A 26,285-nucleotide genomic window follows, 5' to 3' on the forward strand; every position below is an offset into this window, starting at 1 on the left:
CATACTGTCTCCCCACTGCATCATGGGAAATACACTGGGAAATTGAGATGGGGAAAAAGATCATGAAGACAACTGATTATGAAATCAGCTCAGTTAAAAACAAGGGTTTAGAATGCAGTAGAAGAAGCAGGCACAGATGCCAATGACATAAAGTCCTTCTGATAACGGAGAAAGAATGGAGTCTGGATTTGAGGGAGTTTAGAGAAGGTGGCTGTGATATCCTTGGGGACAGAACTCCAGAGCTCTGGGGCGCAGCAGGAGAAGACCCTGTCGCCCCCAGAGTGTAGACGAGCTTGGGGGGGGACAGACAGGAGATCAGAGTCAGAGGAGTGAAGTCTGAGGGGTGGAGGTGATGGAGACACCATGAAAGTATTGCTGGGAGTCTTACGAATCTTAATCTTTAATCTTAATCTTACGAATAGTTTAGTAAAGAACTATTCTTAAAATGTATGCATACAATATTTTATTTAGTTAAATCTCCATTTGGCATCCTGGCCAAATTTCCCCCCTGGCCTTTTCCCATCATGGCCTCCTAATAACCCCCCTCTCTGAACTGGCTCCATCACTCTGCTCTCCTCCCCACTGAGAGCTGGTGTGTGGGGAGTGTCCAGAAAAGCCCTATATAAGTGTAAGCAATTATTATTATTATTATTGTTATTATGTTTTGTTAATGGTTAGAAAGCATTTAAAAAAAAACCGTACCTAAGCAATATGGCCGTTGGATTCGCCCACCGAGTCTTTTACCTATCTAGGCGTCTTATATCGATGGTCTGGGCCACGCCGGAAGCGCGGCGTTCTGATTGGTTGCTAGGGGAGGTTGTCGTAAAGCGTGACGACGCCGGCGGGAGATTCTCTTTTCGCGGCAAGAAAAAAAAGAGAGAGGACGGTGCAGCTGGGTTTGTAAGAAGGAGCATTGCAAAAAAAAACGATTCCAGAAACAGGCTGTAATTCGCAGACTCAGCGCAGGTCGTGAGCGGTCGCCTCCCTGCAAACGGCGCGGAGAATCGCCCCCGTCAGGGTCCGGATACTCGCAGCCGAGCTGGGCGCCCTGCAGCCGGGCGGAAGATGGCAGCCGTCACGGCCGAGAGCATCGACACGGAGCTGAAGACCTTCGATATCGACTGCGGCGAGGGATCGGCGGTGCTGGACAGACGTGAGCGATTCGTCTTCATTGCTGGGTCCAGTTATGGGGTGATCTTGCTAGATCGCTGCGCATTTTTGGGGGGGGGGGGGGTGTTTGACCTCTCACCCGCAGTTAAACCCCCCTCTCGTTGCTCGGGGTGCGGGGGAGTCGTTTTTTTAAAAAAAAATATTGATGCATAAGCAATCACAACGATTAGAATACAAGCAAGTCACATTTCAAGACAAAAACATCGCCGGTGGGGGGCACATAGGACCAAATAAATTCAAATTATAGAAAAAGTTGGAACACATAAAATAAAGATCACGTCCGCACCGCTTTCATGTTTTTTACATCCAGTTTTAAAAATGCTCAAGCAGAGGAGTCTTCCCAGACCGCTGCATTTTGTGTATGAAATAACGGGCCGTTATACGTTATTATAATTAAATTGATGACGGATGATGTTTTAGTATTGCTTCCGATGGGGCTGAAACTTAACATCGTTTTCTTTCAAACAAATGTCAGTATTGGGCTCTTTTTTTCATAGGAGTGTGCGACTCCGTCCAGAAAGTTTTTTTTTTCTCCATGGGACTGAGGCGCCCTCTGAGCGAGTGCCTGTGCCTGAAACAGGGACAGCTTTTCTCTTCGCCGTCCGACAGCATCGATGTCATAACTGGAAACTTCTGACTGAAAGCAATACTGCCAGCAATACATTAGGCTTCAGTCAGTTAAAAATATAGTGCTGGAGCAGTGTATTTCCCATGATGCAGTGGGGAGACAGTATGGCTTCTGTAGTGGCTCACCTATCTGTTCTCTCTCGGTGTTGGAGCAGTGTATTTCCCATGATGCAGTGGGGAGACAGTATGGTGTCTGTAGTGGCTCACCTGTCTGTTCTCTCTCAGTGCTGGAGCAGTGTATTTCCCATGATGCAGTGGGGAGACAGTATGGCGTCTGTAGTGGCTCACCTGCCTGTTCTCTTGTCTCTCTCAGTGCTGGAGCAGTGTATTTCCCATGATGCAGTGGGGAGACAGTATGGCTTCTGTAGTGGCTCACCTATCTGTTCTCTCTCGGTGTTGGAGCAGTGTATTTCCCATGATGCAGTGGGGAGACAGTATGGCTTCTGTAGTGGCTCACCTATCTGTTCTCTCTCGGTGTTGGAGCAGTGTATTTCCCATGATGCAGTGGGGAGACAGTATGGTGTCTGTAGTGGCTCACCTGTCTGTTCTCTCTCAGTGCTGGAGCAGTGTATTTCCCATGATGCAGTGGGGAGACAGTATGGTGTCTGTAGTGGCTCACCTGTCTGTTCTCTCTCAGTGCTGGAGCAGTGTATTTCCCATGATGCAGTGGGGAGACAGTATGGTGTCTGTAGTGGCTCACCTGTCTGTTCTCTCTCAGTGCTGGAGCAGTGTATTTCCCATGATGCAGTGGGGAGACAGTATGGTGTCTGTAGTGGCTCACCTGTCTGTTCTCTCTCAGTGCTGGAGCAGTGTATTTCCCATGATGCAGTGGGGAGACAGTATGGTGTCTGTAGTGGCTCACCTGTCTGTTCTCTCTCTGTCTCTCTCAGTGCTGGAGCAGTGTATTTCCCATGATGCAGTGGGGAGACAGTATGGCGTCTGTAGTGGCTCACCTGTCTGTTCTCTCTCAGTGCTGGAGCAGTGTATTTCCCATGATGCAGTGGGGAGACAGTATGGTGTCTGTAGTGGCTCACCTGTCTGTTCTCTCGGTCTCTCTCAGTGCTGGAGCAGTGTATTTCCCATGATGCAGTGGGGAGACATTATGGTGTCTGTAGTGGCTCACCTGTCTGTTCTCTCAGTCTCTCTCAGGGCTGGAGCAGTGTATTTCCCATGATGCAGTTGGGAGACAGAATGACGTCTGTAGTGGCTCACCTGTCTGTTCTCTCTCTGTCTCTCTCAGTGCTGGAGCAGTGTATTTCCCATGATGCAGTGGGGAGACAGTATGGCATCTGTAGTGGCTCACCTGTCTGTTCTCTCCAACTCTCTCAGTGCTGGAGCAGTGTATTTCCCATGATGCAGTGGGGAGACAGTATGGCGTCTGTAGTGGCTCACCTGTCTGTTCTCTCTCAGTGCTGGAGCAGTGTATTTCCCATGATGCAGTGGGGAGACAGTATGGCGTCTGTAGTGGCTCACCTGCCTGTTCTCTCTCTGTCTCTCTCAGTGCTGGAGCAGTGTATTTCCCATGATGCAGTGGGGAGACAGTTTGACGTCTGTAGTGGCTCATCTGCCTGTTCTCTCTGTCTCTCTCAGTGCTGGAGCAGTGTATTTCCCATGATGCAGTGGGGAGACAGTATGGCGTCTGTAGTGGCTCACCTGTCTGTTCTCTCTCTGTCTCTCTCAGTGCTGGAGCAGTGTATTTCCCATGATGCAGTGGGGAGACAGTATGGCGTCTGTAGTGGCTCATCTGCCTGTTCTCTCTGTCTCTCTCAGTGCTGGAGCAATGCATCTGTCACCGCCTGCAGGCGGACACTATCGTCCTGGAGTGGGTGGCCTTCAGCACGACCAAGAGCGGCCTGACCCTCAGCTTGGAGAACCTGGAAGTCTTCGAGCATGAGGTGAGCGGACCCCCGCCTGTGCGCGCTGTCGGCGAAGTCCACACCCCTTGAGGAGAGGGGAGAGGGCAGCTCCTGGGCGTGACGTGTGTCCGTTCTCTCCCTGCCTCCCAGGTGCTGAACAAGAGGACCTCCAAGTCGCGGCCCAGCCTGGCCAAGAAGGACCTGCGTCTGGACAAGCCCAGGGACTTGCACTCGCTGCAGGAGATGTATCCTTCCAGCCAGGCGGCAGCCTTTCTAGGGAGATCCGGGGTCTCCGGGTTAAATGATCCTTTCATTTGGCCAGCTGAATTGGTTATGGGGATTTGCCGAGTCATCAACAGTCTTGGATGGAGTTGGCTAGTTGAACAGGATTTATCAGAGTTTGCTGAGTCATCAGTAGGTTTGGATGGTGTTGGGCAGTTGAATGGGATTGGTCAGAATTTGCTGAGGGCCACCAGGCTATGCTTCATCATTTCAGTAGGTGGTTCGTATTTGAGCCAGAGCTCATCCAGTTTTCTAGGCAGGAAAATCCCAGGGCGTTTCTCGAGAAGAGTAGGGGTGTTACCCCGGTGTCCTGGCCAAATTTACCCCCCTGGCCTTTACCCATCATGGCCTCCTAATAACCCCCCTCTCTGAACTGGCTCCATCACTCTGCTCTCCTCCCCACTGAGAGCTGGGGTGTGGGGAGCGGACTGGCGCCTCATCCAGGTGGGGGTACACACTGCTGGGGGTGGAGGGGATCCCCATGACCTGTAAAGCGCTTTGAGTGGAGTGTCCAGAAAAGCGCTATAGAAGTGTAAGCAATTATTATTATTATACCAGTCAGATGCGGGGGCATCTAGGACAGCGAGCTCGTCCCTTTTCTCTCAGGAGAGTGAAGAACTAGTGCAGTTGGCCTGCGCCGCAGTCTTCCGGCGCTCAGTGTTCAAAGGGCAGCTGTAACGCTGTTTTTAGATTTCAGGGTTAGAAGGAGTCAGGGCTGATGATTGCCTCTCAAACCACAATGAAAGTCAGTTGGACACAGTGGCTTGTAAAACCTCCAGTTGACATCACAAACGAGAGGACGTTTCCAGGTCTGCGATTCAGAACGAGGCAGCAGGACTTCCGGTGAGGTGAAGCGGCCCTGTGACCCTGTGAACAAGTAGGCTTGTGAGTCCAGCTCTTCTGATCCAGTAGAAATACTGCTCTCCTCTTCCAGACGGTTTCACTGGCAAATACTACTCACTGGTGAACTCTGCCTGCGGATCACGCTGGAACATTTCTGTGGTGAAATGTCTGCTGCACAACCTGGACTTATTCACTCGTACATCTCAGTGCATTAGTCAGTACAGGGACTAGTGAGCAGGAAGGGCTGATTCACATCTCAGTACATTAGTCAGTACAGGGACTAGTGAGCAGGAAGGGCCGCTTCACATCTCAGGACATCAGTCAGTACAGGGACTAGTGAGCAGGAAGGGCCGCTTCACATCTCGGTACATCAGTCAGTACAGGGACTAGTGAGCAGGAAGGGCCGCTTCACATCTCGGTACATCAGTCAGTACAGGGACTAGTGAGCAGGAAGGGCCGCTTCGCATCTCAGTGCATTAGTCAGTACGGGGACTAGTGAGCAGGAAGGGCCGCTTCACGTCGCAGTTCTCATGAGCTCTCGCCAATGTGGCGACTTGCAGTACTTTCCCTAAATTCACGGTTTTGTGCTGCATTCGGAATTTGTCAACATGTTCTAGAACTCATTTTATTTTGTCACGAGAGAAAGTAACCGGTGTGAAAAACTGGGACTACGGTTCCCCTTGAGCGATCGAAAGGCGACAATTTCAGGATCCTCCCGGAAAATCACTCTGCCTCTGCCACTGGAGTCCAGGCAAAAATCTGTCGGGAGCAGAGGGACTGAGACACGCTATCACAGCCCCGGACAGAAAAACGCCCAGATAATGAAAACTGCTTGGGTGTGTTCCTCCCAGACAAGCGATCAGAGGGCAGAGTGGAGAAAAACACTGCATTTTATTTGGACTCGCGATTTTTTAAAAGATCTGTGCCTTTGAGTTTGGTGTCCGCCCCAAGCGGGAGGGGCTACTTTACCCCAAGAGTGGCGGGAGTCTTGAACAGATGAACGGATTGTCACTTTTTTGATCTTCCGGTCCGGTGACGAAGCTCCATCGCTGTTCCAGACACCCGCTACCCTTTACGTTGAGAGGGGAGTGTGTTTGTGCAAAGACCCGTTCCTGAGAGTTTGTGCAGGGCAAGATCTGCATTTTCTTTAACTTTGGATGCCAGGATCCAGGCAGAAGAAGAAGATGAAAGCCTCATGGATTATTATTCCACCCCAGCGAAGGTGAGAGTCCAGGCAAACATAGGGAGCACCCACGAGATTGTCATTGGTGTCGTTATTGATCCTTTGATTCAGGTGCCAACACCTGGATCCCGAACCGCATATTTGTCGTAAGGCATAGAAGGGACCGTTTATGTGTTGGTATCATTCTTTTCAGGCTACAGCATCTTTTCAAAACATTTTTCTAGCTGGTGCAGGACGTCAGTGTATTTGGAGGTGAAGTCTGCCTGTTCAGACACGCTCCATCTTTACATGAAGAGTAGAGGGTGTCTGGAACAAGCTGGACACACTGGAGCACATCTGTATTGCAGAACACACGTGTATGTCAGGGCTCTGAGAACTATCTGACCGAGTGTGTGTGTGTGTTTCAGGACTCTCAGGACTATCTGACCGAGTGTGTGTGTGTGTGTGTGTGTGTGTGTTTTAGGACTCTCAGGACTATCTGACAGAGTGTGTGTGTGTTTCAGGACTTTGTGAGTGTGTGTGTTTTAGGGCTCTCAGGACTATGTGTGTGTGTGTGTGTGTGTGTGTGTGTGTGTTTCAGGGCTCTCAGGACTGTCTGACTGTGTGTGTGTGTGTGTGTGTCAGGGCTCTCAGGACTGTCTGACCGTGTGTGTGTGTCAGGGCTCTCAGGACTGTCTGACCGTGTGTGTGTGTGTGTCATGGCTCTCAGGACTGTCTGACCGAGTGTGTGTGTGTGTGTGTGTGTGTTTCAAGGCTCTCGGGACTATCTGACCGTGTGTGTGTGTGTGTGTGTGTGTGTGTGTGTGTGTGTGTGTGTGTGTGTGTGTGTGTGTGTGTCAGGGCTCTCAGGACTGTCTGACCGAGTGTGTGTGTGTGTTTCAGGGCTCTCAGGACTGTCTGACCGTGTGTGTGTGTGTGTGTGTGTGTGTGTGTTTCAAGGCTCTCGGGACTATCTGACCGTGTGTGTGTGTGTGTGTGTGTCAGGGCTCTCAGGACTGTCTGACCGTGTGTGTGTGTGTGTTTCAGGGCTCTCAGAAGCGCCCCCTCTCCACTCCAGAGAACCCGCGCTCCAAGAGGAGCCTGCCGGCGCTGCCCAGCCCGCGGGCCCTGCTCTCTCCCGCCAGCTTCTCCCCCAGGTAGGGCAGACTCGGGTTCGACGCCGCAAACTTTTCCACAGATCCGGATATCTGTGGCCGGCGATGGATGGGATGAAATGAAAATTAACACAACGCAGGCCATTTCCCAGTTCTGCGGCAATTCTCTATGGCACAAGAGGAGGAGCCAGCCGATGCCAGCTGGATAAAATGCCCTTAAAAGTGCCCATTAGGGCTGAAATGATTATTTCCGTTGTCCCTTTTTCGTTTATATTTTCAAACGGGCTTCCAACCTCCAGCGAGTTAAGGACTTGATCTGAAGAGGGTGGCTCTAGCGTCGTTAAGTACAGAACAGGTTGAAAAAAAACAAGCAGCGATAATGGCGGGAAACCCTGATAGCCTGGTTAATAATAATAATAATAATAATAATAATAATAATTGCTTACACTTACACTTACACTTCCAGCAGCAACCTTAGTTTTTCCCAGGAGTCTCCCCTCCAGGTACTGACCGGGCTCCCACCTGCTGAGCTTCACTGGGGCTGCCAGTGGGGAGTTGCAGGGTGATATGAGACACACACACCCACTCGGTCAGACAGTTCTGAGAGCCCTGAAACACTCACTCACTCACATAGTCCTGAACACACACACACACACACACACACACACACAAACTAAGGTTGCTACTGGAAGAGGTGTTAGTGGGGCCAGCAGGGGGCGCTCACCCTGCGGTCTGTGTGGGTCCTGATGCCCCAGTATAGTGACGGGGGACACTAGACTGTAAACAGGCGCCGTCCTTCAGATGAGACGTCAAACCGAGGTCCTGACTCTCTGTGGTCATTAAAAACCCCAGGGTGTCTCTCGAGAAGAGTAGGGGTGTCACCCCGGTGTCCTGGCCAAATTTCCCCCCTGGCCTTTACCCATCATGGCCTCCTAATAACCCCCCTCTCTGAACTGGCTCCATCACTCTACTCCTCACTGAGAGCTGGGGTGTGGGGAGCGGACTGGCGCCTCATCCAGGTGGGGCTGCACCCTGGTGGGGGTGGAGGGGATCCCCATGACCCGTACAGAGCTCTGAGCGGAGGGTCCAGAAAGGCGCTATATAAGTGTAAGGAGTTGTTATTATTAGAATCCTCTCTTCCCCGCAGTGTGGCCTCCTCCCAGAAGTACGGCGCCCGCGCAGGCCGCGGGGACGTGGTGGCCTCGCTCGGCGCGGTGGAGGGCGCTTCCTGGTCGGGCAGGGGGGGCCCGAGGGTCGCGGTGAGGCCCCTGGGGGGGGCCGAGGGGCCCCTCACCCACCCCTACAAGTTCATGTTCCAGAAGCTCCGGGATATCCGGGATGGTGAGTCTGGATCGGCGCCACCTGGTGGGCGGTCGTGCTTTGCGCCGTCAGTTAGCCCTACTAGGGGCCCCGACACCCCCAGAATAGAAGATCTGGGAGCTGGGGCAGCACACATTGGGGCTCTCGCATATCAGAGGTTACAGGTGAGGGGAGGTCCGTTGATCCATCGAGCTAAATTCACGGATTGACCTAAGAATCTCCTCGTCTGGAAGGAAACCTGAGTCTCGGCCTCAACAGCGTGGCTGGGCAGCTTGTTCCACACTCCCACCATCCTTTGTGTAAAGAAGTGCCCCCCCCTCCCCCATTCTGGGTTTGAAATGTGCTCCGTGTAGCTTCTATGTGTGTCGTCTGGGTTCGTGTTTCAGAGTTTGTTCCTAGTGTGGGACTTCAGACTAAAGAGACTCAGTTCCCTCAGCCTGTCAGTGTGGGACGCTCCCTTCAGACTAAAGAGACTCAGTTCCTTCATCCTGTCAGTGTGGGACACTGCCATCAGACTAAAGAGACTCAGTTCCTTCAGCCTGACAGTGTGGGCTACTCCCTTCAGTCTAAAGGGACTCAGTTCCCCCAGCCTGTCAGTGTGGGACACTCCCTTCAGACTAAAGGGACCCAGTTCCTCCAGCCTGGCAGTGTGGGGATACTCCCTTCAGACTAAAGAGACTCAGTTCCTCCAGCCTGTCAGTGTGGGACACTCCCTTCAGACTAAAGAGACTCAGTTCCTCCAGCCTGGCAGTGTGGGGCACTCCCTTCAGACTAAAGAGACTCAGTTCCTCCAGCCTGGCAGTGTGGGGCACTCCCTTCAGACTAAAGAGACTCAGTTCCCTCAGCCTGTTAATGTGGGACACTCCCTTCAGCCCTGAACCTAGTCTTGTTACTTTAATCTGGCCTTCCAGCGCAGAAACATGACCAAATACATACACAGTATTCTAAATAAGGCCTGACTAGTGTTTTGATATCATTTTAACCTTCTTCGAACTCCATGTCCTATCATTCTGTTTGACCTTTTGGCGGTTTCTTGTGTGCAGACGATGTAAACGATAATCAGAACATTCAGTTCTTTTTCATACGTCCACAGACAGGCAGTTTCCAAGAAAGGAACTTGATGAGATCATCGCTTTCTCTTAGAGGGCTGGTTTTTAAGTCGCAGGCGAGAGGCACAGGCAGTTGATTCCTGTTCTGGAGTGCTGCTTGTCTGACCTTTACTGCACAGTAGTTTCTCCCTCACAGCTGTCCTGTTCTTGAGTGGAACTAATCATTTTTAAAAATGATTTTATGTAGCACTTTTAAAAGTAGGGTCTTGTAGCTTTAAATCGGAGGGAGATACCATTTTTAAATAGGGCTGGGGGGGGGAGGGGGGGTTACTTATGTTGTCATAGTGTTTTGGTTTCGAAAACTTGAGACGAATAAATACCCTTCTAAAAAGAATCCTGCTGCTCGGCGTTTGATCTGGCAGTAGGACCTCCGCAGTTGCTCTCCTGACAGGTTTATTGGAGAGGCTCTGCCCCTCTGTGCGCTCCCCGTTCTGGAGGTGGGAGTTGGTTTGTCCCCGTCGGTGTGTGTGTTATAGCGCTGTCCTCTGCCTTCTGTCTCTCAGTGCTGCTGGACAAGATCGAGGAGCTGGGAGAGGAGCTGAGAGCGCACTTCAACATCGAGGAGTTCTCCTCTGTCCGTCTTCCTGCGCAGGTACGGCTCTCTCCTGCTCTCTCGATCGTCGGCCCCCCTGAGTTTCATCCCTTGATCCGTCTTCAGAAGACTGTGCCACTCCAGATTCTTTCGTTGTGCTGCTGTTTGTCAAGGAAAGGCGAATGGCCTTTCAAACGCCCGTTATTCAGACTGTTAAAGCGTCGTCTGCAGCCGTATCGCCCTGCAGCTCACCGCTGGCAGCCCCACTGGAGACTCAGCAGGTGTGAGCCTGGTCAGTACCTGGAGGGGAGACTCCTGGGAAAAACTAAGGTTGCTGCTGGAAGAGGTGTTAGTGGGGCCAGCAGGGGGCGCTCACCCTGCGGTCTGTGTGGGTCCTAATGCCCCAGTATAGTGACGGGGATGCTATATTGTAGAAAAGGTGCCTTCCTTCAGATGAGACATAAAACTGAGGTCCTGACTCTCTGTGGTCATTAAAAATCCCAGGGCGTTTCTCGAGAAGAGTTAGGGGTGTTACCCCGGTGTCCTGGCCAAATTTCCCCCCTGGCCTTTACCCATCATGGCCTCCTAATAACCCCCCTCTCTGAACTGGCTCCATCACTCTGCTCTCCTCCCCACTGAGAGCTGGGGTGTGGGGAGCGGACTGGCGCCTCATCCAGGTGGGGGTACACACTGCTGGGGGTGGAGGGGATCCTGTACAGAGCCCCTGCACATGGAGGGTCCAGAAAGGCGCTATAGTAGTGTGTTTAAGGAATTAATAATAATAATAATAATAATAATAATAATAATAATAGCATTTGAGTTCTAAACCATTCATTTCTCATCCGGGTTCTGAAATGGCCACCTTACCCCTGCGCTGTGTCGCTCAATCCCACGATCCCCCGCTCTCGCCCCCCAGGACACGGTGACGGTGCTGGGCCAGGTGGGCTGCGACAGCAACGGGAAGCTGAACGCCCAGTCGGTGGTCCTGGAGGGGGATCTGGAGCACTCCAGCGGGGGCCGGGTGCCGCTGGAGCTGTCCGAGCTCCGGGAGTATTCCCTCTTCCCCGGCCAGGTGAGCGCCCGCCCGCCCGCCCTTCCTCTCCGTGCTGCTCGGGAACGGGCTCTTTCCATGTGCAAATCCAGCCCCGGCGTCTACTTGTTCGGAATGATAAGGGAGAGAGCCCCCCCCCCCCCCTTTTTAAGAACTTTCGGAACATCGTAGAGATGGCATGACTTCAGGTTCAAGTTTTAGTGTAATATAATAATAAACTATTTTATATAGCGCCTTTAAAGGTGGCTTCTCAAAGCGCTTTACAGAATGACAACAACAATAAATAAGAAGAATACACAAGATAAAACACAATTACAATAAACAGAGGAGACTGTGGATGGTGGTACTAAGAAAAGCAGACAAGACACTGACATAGATAAGATCAGATCACTTTATCAGCCCTATACAATTTCTTGCATTAGGAATGTGTCTTTTCGCAGACCCCAGCTTGCTCTCCAGGAGACACACAGACAGGGAGAGAGAAGCTGGGGGTCAGAGCGCAGGGTCGGCCATTTGTATTGTGGGGGACCTGCAGTCTATCCCAGCAAGCAACAGGTGCAAGGCAGGGTACACCCTGGACAGGACGCCAGTCCATCACAGGACGCACACAGACATACTCACGCCAGGGCCGATTCTCCCAGAATTCACCCCGCAGCAAGTCTTAAGACTGTGGGAGGTAAACTGGAGCTCCCAGGAGAAACCCCGATAAAAAGTGGGGAGAACATGCAAACTCCACACACACAGCACTCCAGGAATTGAGCTCAGGTCTCCAGTGGTGCAAAGCAGTAATGCTAACAACTGCACCACCCTGCTTCCCTTTCAGATTTCCAATATTACTGTCATGAAATCCCACTTTTCTTATTTCTATGTTGATATGTGCCAGCAGTCTGCTTATTTAGCAGCACAGAGATCAGCTCACTTTATCGGCCGTATAATTCGCAGACCCCAGGTTGCTCTCCATGAGACACACAGACAGGGAGAGAGAAGCTGGGGGTTGGAATTGGAGAGGATGCCAGTAGGTAGCAGGGTGTTGAGAAGCCAGACAGCCTGTGGGGGGAAAAGCTGTGACAGAGTCTGGTGGAGCTAAATGTTTGTTTTGTCAGGAAAAAAATTCAGCCCATCAAGCTTGTATGGTAGTCAGTATTTCCTTGGTCTCAACTAGCTGTTTCCTGTTTGTTTGTTGGTAGCTTGTTCCACTCTCCCACCACCCTTTGTGTAGAGAGGTGCCGCCCGTTATAAGGCTCTTATCACACCATTTCTTGAAAGTAGCCAGGGTACCGGCTTTCATAACGTGGCGGGGCGGCTTGTTCCACGCCCCCGCCGCCCTTTGTGTACAGGGCTGTCCCTCCCCCGTCACGATTCAAGGATCGTGTCCAGCCGTTTTCCGGAAAGAGGCCAGGGCATTCTCTTTAATAATGTGGCGGGGCAGCTTGTTCCACGCTCCTGCCACTCTTTGCGTAACGAAATGCCCCCCCGTTCTCACTTGTGTAGGGACGCGAGATGGGGCAGTGCAACTCAAGTGAGATTTTAAACCAGAGTTAATTCTACCGCTTGCCTCACGCAGCACAAGGGGGGGTTCCCGCCAAAAGCTTATCCTCCGAAATCGATCGCCGTCCTTCCTCTCTCCCTCCTAGGTGGTCGTGTTGGAGGGAATCAACACGACAGGCACGAGGCTGGTGGTCTCCAAGCTGTACCAGGTGAGTAACAGACAAGACTAGAGAGTCAACAGCTTAACCTCGCCCCCCCGCCTCGTTTCCCCACAGCCATTCTTGAAGATGAGCGAAATTTCTGGGCAAAAGCAGTTTACGATCGCTCAGTAACAGCTTTGGTGCCCTACACCCTGTAAACCAGGTCAGAAAATTGGGCAGTTAGGTCAGCCCTGGGCATTGAACCAAGACCGTTAATTAGCTAAGACCCCTGTTCCCTGTCATGTTGCTGAATCTAGAGTAGATTCTAGATGAGTGACACCTCCGGTCGAGAGACCCTGGAGAAGCGTGGCCAGCTGGGAACGCGCACAACAGCAGAACGGGTCTTGAGGGCTCCCAAAACAGACCCGGGTTCCTACTGACCGGATCTCTGCAGGATCCGTCTTGCCGCGGATCCGACCGGCTCAAACTCCTTCGAGGGCTGCCGGGGCGAGGGTCCGGCAGGCTGTGTGTGTGTGTGCCAGGCCGGGAGTGAGCTGTGCGCGTTTTTGAGCGCTAGCGTAGGAGAGCCGCTCCTGTGACGCGGTTTAAAGGGAAAAGCCAGGATTCACAAAACTCTCCGCAGCCTGAGCAGCTCAGGGGGTCGGCAGTCGAATCGGTCGGCTGCAGCCGCTCGTCGATTTTAAGCGCCTTGGCGCAACCTTGTTGTGAAAGGCGTGTAGGGAAAACCGGTTCAGGGACGCCAAATATGTAATCATAGTGGCTCTCTGAAGGCACCAGTTCTGTAGGGTTTGGGCATTTACTGAGACAATTATTAATTGTAGCAGTAAATCACAAAGTTGATTCTTTTGATGGCTTTAGAATCCAACCATGCGACATAACTCAAACAACGCGCACACACAGGTACTAATACACGAGGATACATTTATTAATACATAGAATATGCATATAAAACTAACAGATCTTATCGAGAGGGTTATCAGAGTACAAAAGGTATATATTCAGTCAGTTACAAAGTGTTACACATCAATAGGACATACGTTCAGTATATCATTCATTAAGACCGTTTCGTAAATGAACTTAGTTATAACTTCTACATTAGATACTCAAACAAGTACATAACTCTTAGGAATTAAATTGATATCAACTGGTTGGGATAACAATTGAATTCTCTAGCTGTAATGCAGTGAAGTTGAATACTCATCCAATCTCTGGGGATTCAGATCTCCTGCGGGCACAAAGAAACAGTTGCAGGCTGTTGCTGTCCAATCCGCGCTCTCTGGCTCCGTGCCAGGCTGTGCTGTGCGGCTTGCGACGGTGCGCTGCTGATGCTCATTGTTGGCTTTAACTAGCAAAGTTTGTGCACAGGAGAAAAGATGACTGTGGGTCCCAGCAAGTCAGGAAGAGGACCGGTTCGTTCCCGATGAAGAGCTAGTTCTGAATAGTGATTCAGCTGTCCACAGTTCCGACCTGTTCACGAGGCCTGCTGCTGGTTACTCTCTGGCAACCTCCACTCTAGACTCTTAGAACAAAGGAAAGTTCTGGCACTCGGACACACTGGCCGTTCCGTGGTTGTCCGGGCTGAGTCTCAGGATGGTCAGGAGGCGCGCTGCGAGAATGTCCTGCCCTTGGGAGCCTTCTGCTCCTGGGCCGTCCTGCCCTGGAATTCTCCTTTGAATTCCCTTTTGAACAGTCCACAGAATCCTCTCCAGAATCTTACTGAATCTTGTTGAATCTCCCTTTCTGAATCTCTCAGGCTCTCTGTGTTGCCTGTTTTTACCTGGAGGAACTTCAGCTCATTGATTGGCTGAAAGTTCCATGGGCATCAGAGTCCCACGTGGGTTACTCGGCCCTACCAGTCCCTGATTGGTTGATCAAGGTGAGATATGAGTCACTTAGTCCTGACACTTAGTAATGCAGTCCAGATGTCCAACTCGCACTCCCTAGACAGATAGGCGCCAATGGATAACCATTGATCATGATAGCCAGGCTTAGCTAAGTGCATCCCCCTTTGGGAGCTGTCCTAGGACCTTAAATCACCCTGCATGGTTTCTCTGTGGCTGCACCACAGAGATGAACAGAGAAATGGGGCCTCATTTGGGAAGCTCAGAAACACTTAATTCTGCCTTATTAATAAGCCTCGCCGCTACAGGCGCTATATAAAAAATCAGTCGCTTTGATTTCATCACGGACCGCCGGGCACAAGAGGAGGGGGGAACTACGGGGAAGTGCGTGTAAGCCCGACGAACCACTCGCTTCTTTACGCAGAGAGTGGTGGGAGCAGAGAACAGCCAGACGCTTCGTGAGGGCTTAACTGTTAGCTTCTAACAGGCACAGGTTCCGTTCCAGCGCATCCCTGGTTTAGCGCTGAAAACAAAGTACTTAAAGGGACTGTAGCCAGCAGTCTTAGTCTTAGTCTTAGTCTTAGTCTTAGTCTTAGTCAGGTTGCTTGAGAGAGCCAGCCAGTGTGAGGGCTAACCTGATTCCGATTTAATTCAGCCCGACTAGAGCGCACTGTCTCTCTCCTTCTGTCTCTGGATTGTCAGGGTCTCCCACTGCCGTTCCACAGTCCTGAGGAGCCTGCGGAGGAGGACCTACCCAAAGGTGAACTGCCCTTTTATTGAGTTCGGGAGGCCCTGGGTATCTGTCACTGTGAGCACTGTGCCTGGTCTGTCACGGTGTCCACTGTCACAGTGGGGTCTCATCCTCGTCTCTAGGGGTCTAATTCAAGCAGTCTGTCTGGGCTGAGGATTCAGGGGTGTCCACTGTCACAGGGGGTCTCATCCTCGTCTCTAGGGGTCTAATTCAAGCAGTCTGTCTGGGCTGTGGATTCAGGGGTGTCCACTATCACAGGGGGTCTCATCCTCATTTCTAGGGGTCTAAATCAAGCAGTCTGTCGGGGCTGAGGATTCAGGGGTGTCCACTATCGCAGGGGGTCTCATCCTCGTCTCCAGGGGTCCAGTTCTCTGTCAGGAATGCTTGAGGATTCAGGGGTCTCGGCTCTGAACCGTTTTCCGCTCGGTCTGCTCTTGACGTGATGGATCCGTCTCGGGGAAGTGCTCATGAATTGCAAACCCCCCTCTGGCCATCCCATCACCCCGTGAGCAGACCGTCGCTGGCGCTCCAGCCGTTGGCGAGAGCTTTCCTTGGCCTGCCTCGGCTGGAATCAGCCCCCCAGTCTCCATCACAGTAGGAGAGACCTCCATCGTCCTGACCGCCATTGAAGGCCGGGGGGGGGAGAGGTCACGAGAATGGGAGACCGCACTGGCCCGCGCCGCGCGGTGGCAGAGCCGCGTTAACCCCCATCCCCCCCGTGCTGTGGTGATCGCCTCTGCCCCTCCTCTTCCAGAACCCGGGCCGCGGATGGTCCTGGTGGCCTGCGGACCTTACACCCCCTCGGACAGCCTGAGCTACGAGCCCCTGCTGGACCTGATCGACACCATCAAGAGGGACCGGCCCGACGTCTGTGTGCTGGTGAGGGTCCGCGCGTTTTCTTTGACCCGTGACCCTTGACCCCTGACTTGTGACCCTTGACCCTTGACCCGGCAGGTGTTCCTCTCCGCTGATCCCTGCCGGGGGAGCAGATGTGGGCTTTCTCCAGCAGGGGGCGTGCAAGAGAGTCTTACCAGCATCGTCCTTCCCTTCCAGTGTTTGCTGGGCTGCAATGCGCACTTACTGACGTGCTCTCCTCTCTCTCTCTCTCTTTCTCTGGTGCAGCTCGGCCCTTTCCTGGATTCCAAGCACGAGCAAGTGGAGGTGAGGTTCTGCTCGGTTCTTTCCCGATTTCTCTCCCGCTGCGTCCGTTGATGGGCATTTGCCAGACCAGCACTCACGCACACGATCCATCTTGTAGGCGGTTCAGAATAATAAACCGAGAGAGAGTTCGGTGGACTTAGGCCAACCCTGGGCAAGTTTGTGTTGCAGGGAAGAGTCTATACCCATCGTGAGCTCCCACGCCTTTCGAAACCCTCTGATCAGGTTCCCCCCCGACGAGTCGCCCTGTCTGCAGATAGAATAATCCTGACAGTTATATAGCGCCTTTCTGGACCCTCCACTCAGAGCTCTTTCCAGGTCCTGGGGATCCCCCCTCCACCCCCAGCAGTGTGTACCCCCGCCTGGATGAGGCGCCAGTCCGCTCCCCACACCCCAGCTCTCAGTGGGGAGGAGAGCAGAGTGATGGAGCCAGTTCAGAGAGGGGGGGTTATTAGGAGGCCATGATGGGTAAAGGCCAGGGGGGGAAATTTGGCCAGGACACTGGGGTAACACCCCTACTCTTCTCGAGAAACACCCTGGGATTTTTAATGACCCCAGAGAGTCAGGACCTCGGTTTGACGTCTCATCCGAAGGACGGCGCCTGTTTACAGTCTAGTGTCCCCCTTCACTATACTGGGGCATCAGGACCCACACAGACCGCAGGGTGAGCGCCCCCTGCTGGCCCCACTAACACCTCTTCCAGCAGCAGCCTCAGCTTTCCCAGGAGTCTCCCCCTCCAGGTACTGACCAGGCTCCCACCTGCTGAGTCTCCAGCAGTGAGCTGCAGGGCGGTACTACTGCTGGCTAGATCAATTGGTAAAGAAAGCTCATCTGTGAGCTGACGTACCAGCTCGCTCCACCTGTGGGCAGTCATGTGCTGTCTGGTCCCGATCTGGCTCAGAGGTAGTGAGTGTTCGCACCCGGGACCCTGGCGGGAGGGGGGGGTGGTGGGTCGTGATGCCGGCGGTCTCAGCGGTCTCTCTCTGTTGTCCCGCCACAGAAGTGCCAGCTGACGGGCACCTTCGAAGAGGCGTTCCGGAGCTGTCTGAGGAGCATCGTGGAGGGCACTAGAAGGTGGGTGAGGTGGTGGGAGTTGGGTGGTGGCGCCCGGCTTCTCCTCTAGGGGGCCCTCTTCCCACCTGCCCTCTGTGTCCTGTCAGCCAGGAGGGCCGAAGACTCAGGGGTGTCACTGTCTTGCCCCTGGGAAGCCGGCATTACATGGCAGGGGATAGAACGCCCTTAGGGCTGTCTGAATTGGCGCACTGCATTGGCCAGGTGAGCTACTGGCTTCCATGGGTTCACGAGTCGCCCTGCTCCAGCAATCAAGTGACCTGCGAGGTCAAGTGCGCTGGACTCGTTTTCATGTGCCTTGGCATGAAGCGTCACGCGGGGTGCATTAGAAGATGCTTCTTTTCCAGTGCACAGAAAGCTAAGGAAAAAGGCCTGATCTGCTACTGCTTTACTGCTTTAATTGTCCTGAACATTCTCGCTCTCCCTTTGTGAGAGGGCGATTGATTGATTGGGTCTTGCACCCTCTCCCCCTATCTGACGGTGGGATTGACTGATTGGGTCTTGCACACTCGCTCTCTCTCTGATGGTGGGATTGATTGATTGGGTCTTGCACACTCTCACTCTCTCCTTAACTGTGGGAGTAATTGATTGGGTCTTGCACACTCGCTCTTTCTCTGATGGTGGGATTGATTGATTGGGTCTTGAACACTTGCTCTCTATCTGATGGGGGGGGAATGATTGATTGGGTCTTGCACACTCGCTCTCTCTCTGATGGTGGGATTGATTGATTGGGTCTTGAACACTCTCGCTCTCTCCTCGACTGGGGGATTGATTGATTGGGTCTTGCACTCTCTTGCTCTCTCCTTGACAGTGTCAACACTCACCTGGTGATTGTGCCCTCTCTGCGGGACATCCATCACCACTTCGTCTACCCACAGCCCCCCTTCAGCGTCCCAGACCTCAGCAAGGAGGACAGAGAGGTGAGCAGCTTTCATCTCTGAATTAGCATGCGGTGTGTGAGGCCCCTGTTCCAATATCTAGTGGTTCATTGCTTTCTTGGTGGGCTGACATGTCCCTGAGGACTAGCGCTGTGCTGGGACCGTTGTGTGTCCAGTGGTGGACCAGTCCTGTCCATTCAAGCACAGAAAACCAGCAAACAGGACAGGAGCTCTTTGTAAAACACGCCAGCAGCCATATCACCCTGCAACTCACCACTGGCAGCCCACTGAAGCTAAGCAGGTGTGAGCCTGGTCAGTACCTGGAGGGGAGACTCCTGGGAAAAACTAAGGTTGCTGCTGGAAGAGGTGTTAGTGGGGCCAGCAGGGGGCGCTCACCCTGCGGTCCGTGTGGGTCCTGATGCCCCAGTATAGTGACAGGGGACACTAGACTGTAAACAGGCGCTGTCCTTCGGATGAGACGTCAAACCGAGGTCCTGACTCTCTGTGGTCATTAAAAATCCCAGGGCGTTTCTCGAGAAGAGTAGGGGTGTTACCCCGGTGTCCTGGCCAAATTTCCCCCCTGGCCTTTACCCATCATGGCCTCCTAATAACCCCCCTCTCTGAACTGGCTCCATCACTCTGCTCTCCTCCCCACTGAGGTGGGGGTACACACTGCTGGGGGTGGAGGGGATCCCCATGACCTATAAAGCGCTTTGAGTGGAGGGTCCAGAAAAGCGCTATATAAGTGTAAGCAATTATTATTATTATGATTATTATCTCTGGTAGCTTACAGCCGGTGATGATGAGGTGCGCTGACCTCACCACCCTCTGTAGTACTTTGTGATCCTGGGCGGAGCAGTTCCCATTCCGGGCAGTGATGCAACCAGTCAGGATGTTCTCAATAGTGCACCTGTAGCAGTTGGCCTGGATATGTGATGGCATTCCAAACGTCTTTAGCCTACGAAGAAAGAACAGGCGCTGTCGTGCTGGTCTGACCACGGTGTTGGTGTGGTGGGTCTAGGTTAAGTCCTCTGAGATGTTAACTCCCAGGAACTTAACTTGATGTACGATTTTGCACGTCTGATGTTGTGTTTGCACACTGCCTGTTGTCTCTGTCTTTCTTTTCTCATACAATTGTATAGTTGTTGGGATTTTTTTTGTACTTCTTACTGTCTTGAGAGCTAGCTAAATAGCATTTTGTTTTACCATGTACCTGCGTATGGGTATAATGACGATGAACTTGAACTGTCCGGGCAGCTGGTAATGGTTTCCTGTGTGTGTGTGTTTCAGCGGGTGACCTTCGTCTCTGACCCCTGCACTTTGCTGATCGATGGCGTGACGTTCGGTCTGACCTCTACCGACATCCTCTTCCACATGGGAGCAGAGGAGATCAGCAGGTGAGGGACGCCTGGGGGTATCTCCTTTACCCCCAAGATCTGATCGCAGCCCTGTCACCCTGCAGCTCCCCGCTGGCAGCCCCACTGGAGACTCAGCAGGTGGGAGCCTGGCCAGTACCTGGAGGGGAGACTCCTGGGAAAGCTGAGGCTGCTGCTGGAAGAGGTGTTAGTGGGGCCAGTAGGGGGCGCTCACCCTGCGGTCTGTGTGGGTCCTAATGCCCCAGTATAGTGACGGGGACACTAGACTGTAAACAGGCGCCATCCTTCGGATGAGACGTCAAACCGAGGTCCTGACTCTCTGTGGTCATTAAAAACCCCAGGGTGTTTCTCGAGAAGAGTAGGGGTGTTACCCCGGTGTCCTGGCCAAATTTCCCCCCTGGCCTTTACCCATCATGGCCTCCTAATAACCCCCCTCTCTGAACTGGCTCCATCACTCTGCTCTCCTCCCCACTGAGAGCTGGGGTGTGGGGAGCGGACTGGCGCCTCATCATGTTTTAGATCAGAAAATGGGATGGTGTTCTTTACGTAGAGAGTGGCAGGATTTGGGAGACACACAGTGTTCATTCTGCACCAGCAGCCCCACCTGGGAGAAGCACAGTGATCATTCTGCACCAGCAGCCCCCACCTGGGAGACACACAGTGTTCATTCTGCACCAGCAGCTCCACCTGGGAGACGCCCAGTGTTCATTCTGCACCAGCAGCCCCCACCTGGGAGACGCACAGTGATCATTCTGCACCAGCAGCCCCCACCTGGGAGACGCACAGTGTTCATTCTGCACCAGCAGCCCCCACCTGGGAGACGCACAGTGATCATTCTGCACCAGCAGCCCCGACCTGGGAGACGCACAGTGATCATTCTGCACCAGCAGCCCACCCACTGGGAGACACACAGTGATCATTCTGCACCAGCAGCCCCCACCTGGGAGACGCACAGTGACCATTCTGCACCAGCAGCCCCCACCTGGGAGACACACAGTGTTCATTCTGCACCAGCAGCCCCCACCTGGGAGACGCACAGTGTTCATTCTGCACCAGCAGCCCCCACCTGGGAGACGCACAGTGATCATTCTGCACCAGCAGCCCCCTCCTGGGAGACGCACAGTGATTATTCTGCCCCAGCAGTCCCACCTGGGAGACGCACAGTGTTCATTCTGCACCAGCAGCCACCCCACTGGGAGACACACAGTGTTCATTCTGCCCCAGCAGCCCCCACCTGGGAGACACACAGTGTTCATTCTGCACCAGCAGCCCCACCTGGGAGACGCACAGTGTTCATTCTGCACCGGCAGCCCCCACCTGGGAGACACACAGTGTTCATTCTGCACCGGCAGCCCCCACCTGGGAGACGCACAGCAGCCATTTTGCACTATTAACACCCACTGTGCAGCAGGTCAGGATGAGGAGCGAGAAATTGCCTCACCAACTAAATTAGGGGAGATCAGGAGGCCAGATTGTAAAATTGATCTTGTCTCTTTGCAGTCTCTGCTGTCCTTAGGCTGCAAATAGCCCGACGATCCATGTGGGCCAGTAATAGTCACCTCTCTGTTGTAACCATTAGTATAGTCCCATAACCTGGGAGAAAACATCATGTCTCGATGAAGAAAAGTCGTTGGTGGTTTTAAATACGGCCTGAAGCAAGACGGAGCTCAACATGTTAGGTGCTGGCCGGAAGATGTGGAGCCCCCAGGGGCTGGAATTGGGGTTCGGGGGACCCCCAGTCTTTTAGAGACGTGCTGAACTCTTGTCCTTCTCTCTCTCTCTCTCTCTCTCTTCTGATTCTTGCAGTGCTTCTGGATCGGACCGGTTAATCCGCATTCTGAGACACATCCTGACCCAGAGGAGGTGAGATGCCACCCTGTACCCCCAAATTGGCAACAAGTGTTGACTGGGAGGGTCCTAATATTTTGGCCACTCCTCATTCGGCTGATCGGTAGCAGGAATAATGTTAGGAGTGTGCAAATAAAGGAAACATCTTATTAATAATAATAAAATAACATTATTATTATTATTATTATTATTATTATTACAAATTAACAGATTTGTAGCAAAATGTGTGTGGGATTGTGTAGCAAAATCTGTAGCAATACTAGCAGCCATATCACCCTGCAACTCACAACTGGCAGCCCTACTGAAGCTAAGCAGGTGTGAGTCTGGTCAGTACCTGGAGGGGAGACTCCTGGGAAAAACTAAGGCTGCTGCTGGAAGAGGTGTTAGTGGGGCCAGCAGGGGGCGCTCACCCTGCAGTCTGTGTGGGTCCTAGTATAGTGAAGGGGGACACTAGACTGTAAACAGGCGCCGTCCTTCGGATGAGACGTCAAACCGAGGTCCTGACTCTCTGTGGTCATTAAAAAATCCCAGGGCGTCTCTCGAGAAGAGTAGGGGTGTTACCCCGGTGTCCTGGTCAATTTCCAATTGGCCCTTACCAATCATGGCCTCCTAATAATCCCCCTCTATGAATTGGCTACATTACTCTGCTCTCCTCCCCACTGAGAGCTGGGCTGTGGGGAGCGTTCTGGCGCACTATGGCTGCCGTCGCATCATCCAGGTGGGGCTGCACACTCCTGGGGGTGGAGGGGATCCCCATGACCTGTAAAGCGCTTTGAGTGGAGTGTCCAGAAAAGCGCTATATAAGTGTAATTAATTATTATTATTATTATTAAATTATTATTTATATACAGTGCCTTGCGAAAGTATTCCCTCCCCACCCTGGACTTTTTCACATTGTATGTGTTCCAGCACGGAGCCCAGATGTATTGGACTCTGTATGGTGCTCTGTGAGGGGCGACCAAACCCCCCAATCCAGACATGTCACGACACGAATTCAAAAGCAAAACCAGAAAAGAATTGGAAAAATTAAAGTGCATCATGGTTCCGTGCTGTAACACAGAGGGTGAGGGGGGTGAATACTTTTGCAAGGACGCTGGATGTGTGGCAACTTGATAGAAATTGTTCTTTTTCATTTGAATCGGGCGTTGTCACAAGGTTTTTACACATTGTGGGTAAAAAAAAACGCCAACTTGAAACATTTTCCGGGCGGGGGGTTATGGGATCAATAGGCTTCAGAGCCCTGTGCAGCGCTTATTTCCTTCCCCCGTCACGCATCGGCCAGGCTCCTTCAGTTCCCCTCACCTGCCTGTGCCCGCAGCTACTACCCGCTGTACCCCCCTGCGGTGGACGTCAACCTGGACTACGAGCACTTCCAGTCCCACGGCCAGATGCCCGTCACGCCCGACGTACTCATCGTGCCCTCCGACCTCCGCTACTTCGTCAAGGTACAGAGCTCCTTGCCCTCCCTCCCCTCTTCCTCTGCGAGCCACCCTGGCACTGTCAGACACACATGGATGTGCTCACCACCCCAGGCAGGAGAGGGGCTGTGGGGTGCCAGCCTGAGCAGGAGGGGGTGTTCGGTAATTCTGGCACTTGCTGGTAGCGGCTCTGACCACCAGGGGGCGCCGTTCAGACCGAGCCTGGGACATTGGAAAGGTGTTTCAGAAGCTTCTACATGTTCAGTGGTGGTGATGCATCTGCGGCGCGTGATCAGATTTTAGGAGATAAGAAATTCGTCTGTACCTTTTTTTGAAGGGTTAAAGTTGCACTGTGTATGTTTCAAGTCTCTACTCTGATTTGTTAGGCCCTAAGCTTCGCGAGAAACTGGCAGGCTGGAGGAACTGAGTCTCTTTAGTCTGAAGGGAGTGTCCCACACTGACAGGCTGAGGGAACTGAGTCTCTTTAGTCTGAAGGGAGTGTCCCACACTGACAGGCTGGGGGAACTGAGTCTCTTTAGTCTGAAGGGAGTGTCCCACTCTGACAGGCTGGGGGAAGTGAGTCTCTTTAGTGTGAAGGGAGCTTCCCACACTGACAGGCTGGAGGAACTGAGTCTCTTTAGTCTGAAGGGACTGTCCCACACTGACAGGCTGGAGGAACTGAGTCTCTTTAGCCTTAAGGGGGTGTCCCACACTGACAGGCTGAAGGACATAATCCTTTTTAGTCTTGAACAGAGAAGACTATGAGGGGCCTGATTCAGGTTGTCAAGATTATAGAAAGGTCACAGTCAACACATCAGATTGTCTGGATTCTCTGGAGCTGTGCATTTGAAACGGAGCACATGAGAGTGGGAACAGGCACGTGGAGCCCATCCGAGAGCTTTCTGGCTTCTCGTGAAGTTCATCGCCAGCTGATCCAGCCCGCTTTTCAGCGGCATCTGGGCAGCTCGTTCCACACTCCTACCACCCTTTGTGTAAAGATGTGCCACGCAGATGCGCATTTAAAGTTCAGAATAGGGAAGTACTGAAAGGGTGGTGGGAGTCTGGGACATGCTGCCCAGCCGTTTTGCTGAAGGCTTCTTTCGAGACGCAGCTGGCTGTGGTCCTGGGATGAATTAACTGCCCTATGGGCTGGATGACCCGAATGGCTCCTCTTAGCTGTGATCCTTCTTATGTCACAAGAAGTTTAGGATCTGGGGAGATCAGGGTCACTATTGGGACTGATTTATCAGTTTTCCATTGGTCCTGCAGTGCTTTGCAGGAGGTGCACCAAGCGAGTCGATTTCAGCTCGACTGGCCCCCCTACAGTGCGCCTCTCCCCTTTAAGCTCCCCTCTTACCGAAGACCCTCCCCCTCTCTCTCCCCCGCAGGACGTGATTGGCTGCGTGTGCGTCAACCCCGGCAGGCTGACCAAGGGCCAGGTGGGCGGGACCTACGGGCGGCTGCTTGTTCAGCGCGGCCCCCCATTGGCCGGGGGAGAGAGGCGGAGCCCGTGCCTCTCCAGCCAGGTGGTGAAGATCTGACCCCGCCTCCGACACGCCCCCTCTTTCTGCCACGCCCCCTCCACCCCCGTGCCAGACTTAACCCTTCACCTTACCATCGGGGCGAGAGTCCAAGATACATGACATGTATCTTATCCGAACGGTTCCAGTAAAACTTTATTCACATCCGTCCGATGACCTAAATATTCTCCGACAGCCGAGGAGAGCTCTGGATTCACCTCAAAAGAAAGTCTTCAAGCGCTGATCCAGCCGTGGGGCATAGAAAAACTGATAATCCCACCAGCAGGTGGTCCTGTTGATTCAGGAGCACTTAACTTTAAAGTACCGATGAGGCCAAGAAACAGGTTTGAGTGCGGTAGGATACCGTACAAATTGATTCACGGGGGCTACTGAGCAACGAACCCGATAAGAGAGCAATGAACTCGTTGGGCAGCAGGAGGTATTTTCTGTGCCGGTCGGGAAGGGATATTTCTGGAGCTGCTCCAAGGCGCGAGATGAAATCTCGGGAGCCGGTCAAGTAAAATCTCCGACTACAGAGATGCGCCGAAACTCCAGAGTCGGGCTAATTTTTTGGAGCTCACGGTTTTTGTTTTGGGGCTTTTCTATCAGAAGCAAAGGTGGCAACTGGTAAAACAGTTTTTTTTTTTTTTTATATCATTGTTACCGGTTGGAAAGATGGCGCAGGGTGGGAGTTTCGAGAGATGATGGCCTGCCAGGTTGTGCACCCAGGTGATTGTGGGGGAGGACGGCCTGCAGAGGAGGACCTGGAGTCTGAGGGGACCCTGCTAGGGTGCGAAAAACACCCCTGCAGACTCTTCAACGCCTGTAGCCAATTTTTCGTCTGCAAAGTCTGGAAAATGCAAAACCGGTCGATTTAATTACACCTCCGAAAGGATCCGGCTCTCTCAAGTCTGTCTGAGCTGAGGTGGCGGGGGCGAGGCGTCAATGGTATCCCAGCAGTCTCAGCCGGGTCATAAGCGACCTGCGTGGTTCCCGACACGACCTTTCCAGAATTGTTGTTTCCTTCCCATAGAAATCCTCCAGCCGATTCTGACCTGTCGGGGAAAAAAAACCCCTCCGGGCCCTCCTGTTTCTTCGCTCGGCGTTTTTGATTCGAATAAATTTTTTCACGTCCGAATTGAAGGCTCCTTTATTTTATTCTTCTTGGGCTTTATGTCTAAAATATGATATGGCAGCAGCCATATCACCCTGCAGCTCACAACTGGCAGCCCCGCTGAAGCTCAGCAGGTGGGAGCCTGGCCAGTACCTGGAGGGGGAGACTCCTGGGAAAGCTGAGGCTGCTGCTGGAAGAGGTGTTAGTGGGGCCAGCAGGGGGCGCTCACCCTGCAGTCTGTGTGGGTCCTAATGCCCCAGTATAGTGACGGGGGACACTAGACTGTAAACAGGCGCCGTCCTTCAGATGAGACGTCAAACCGAGGTCCTGACTCTCTGTGGTCATTAAAAATCCCAGGGCGTTTCTCGAGAAGAGTAGGGGTGTTACCCCGGTGTCCTGGCCAAATTTCCCCCCTGGCCTTTACCCATCATGGCCTCCTAATAACCCCCCCTCTCTGAACTGGCTCCATCACTCTGCTCTCCTCCCCACTGAGAGCTGGGGTGTGGGGAGCGGACTGGCACCTCACCCAGGTGGGGCTGCACACTGGTTGTGGTGGAGGAGATCCCCATTACTTGTAAAGCGCTTTGAGTGGAG

The 26,285-nt window shown here is 52.9% G+C and overlaps 1 protein-coding gene across 1 annotated transcript; it reads left to right on the forward strand.

Annotated features, from left to right (window-relative positions):
* The first annotated feature begins 827 nt into the window (after window positions 1-827).
* On the forward strand, window positions 828-25,715 carry pola2 (polymerase (DNA directed), alpha 2). Its single transcript, XM_069180393.1, has 18 exons — window positions 828-1,153; window positions 3,568-3,692; window positions 3,804-3,898; window positions 5,943-6,000; window positions 6,988-7,097; window positions 8,203-8,396; window positions 9,988-10,076; window positions 10,933-11,088; window positions 12,702-12,764; window positions 15,260-15,317; window positions 16,063-16,187; window positions 16,431-16,469; window positions 17,467-17,540; window positions 18,349-18,457; window positions 19,706-19,812; window positions 21,598-21,654; window positions 22,958-23,084; window positions 24,446-25,715. Exons 1-18 carry the CDS (start codon window positions 1,066-1,068, stop codon window positions 24,596-24,598), a joined length of 1,827 nt encoding a protein of 608 aa, XP_069036494.1. The 5' UTR covers window positions 828-1,065; the 3' UTR covers window positions 24,599-25,715.
* Window positions 25,716-26,285: the final 570 nt, after the last annotated feature.

The sequence above is a fragment of the Lepisosteus oculatus genome, chromosome 18, assembly GCF_040954835.1.
Source record: "Lepisosteus oculatus isolate fLepOcu1 chromosome 18, fLepOcu1.hap2, whole genome shotgun sequence".
NCBI classification, from domain to species: Eukaryota; Metazoa; Chordata; class Actinopteri; order Semionotiformes; family Lepisosteidae; genus Lepisosteus; species Lepisosteus oculatus.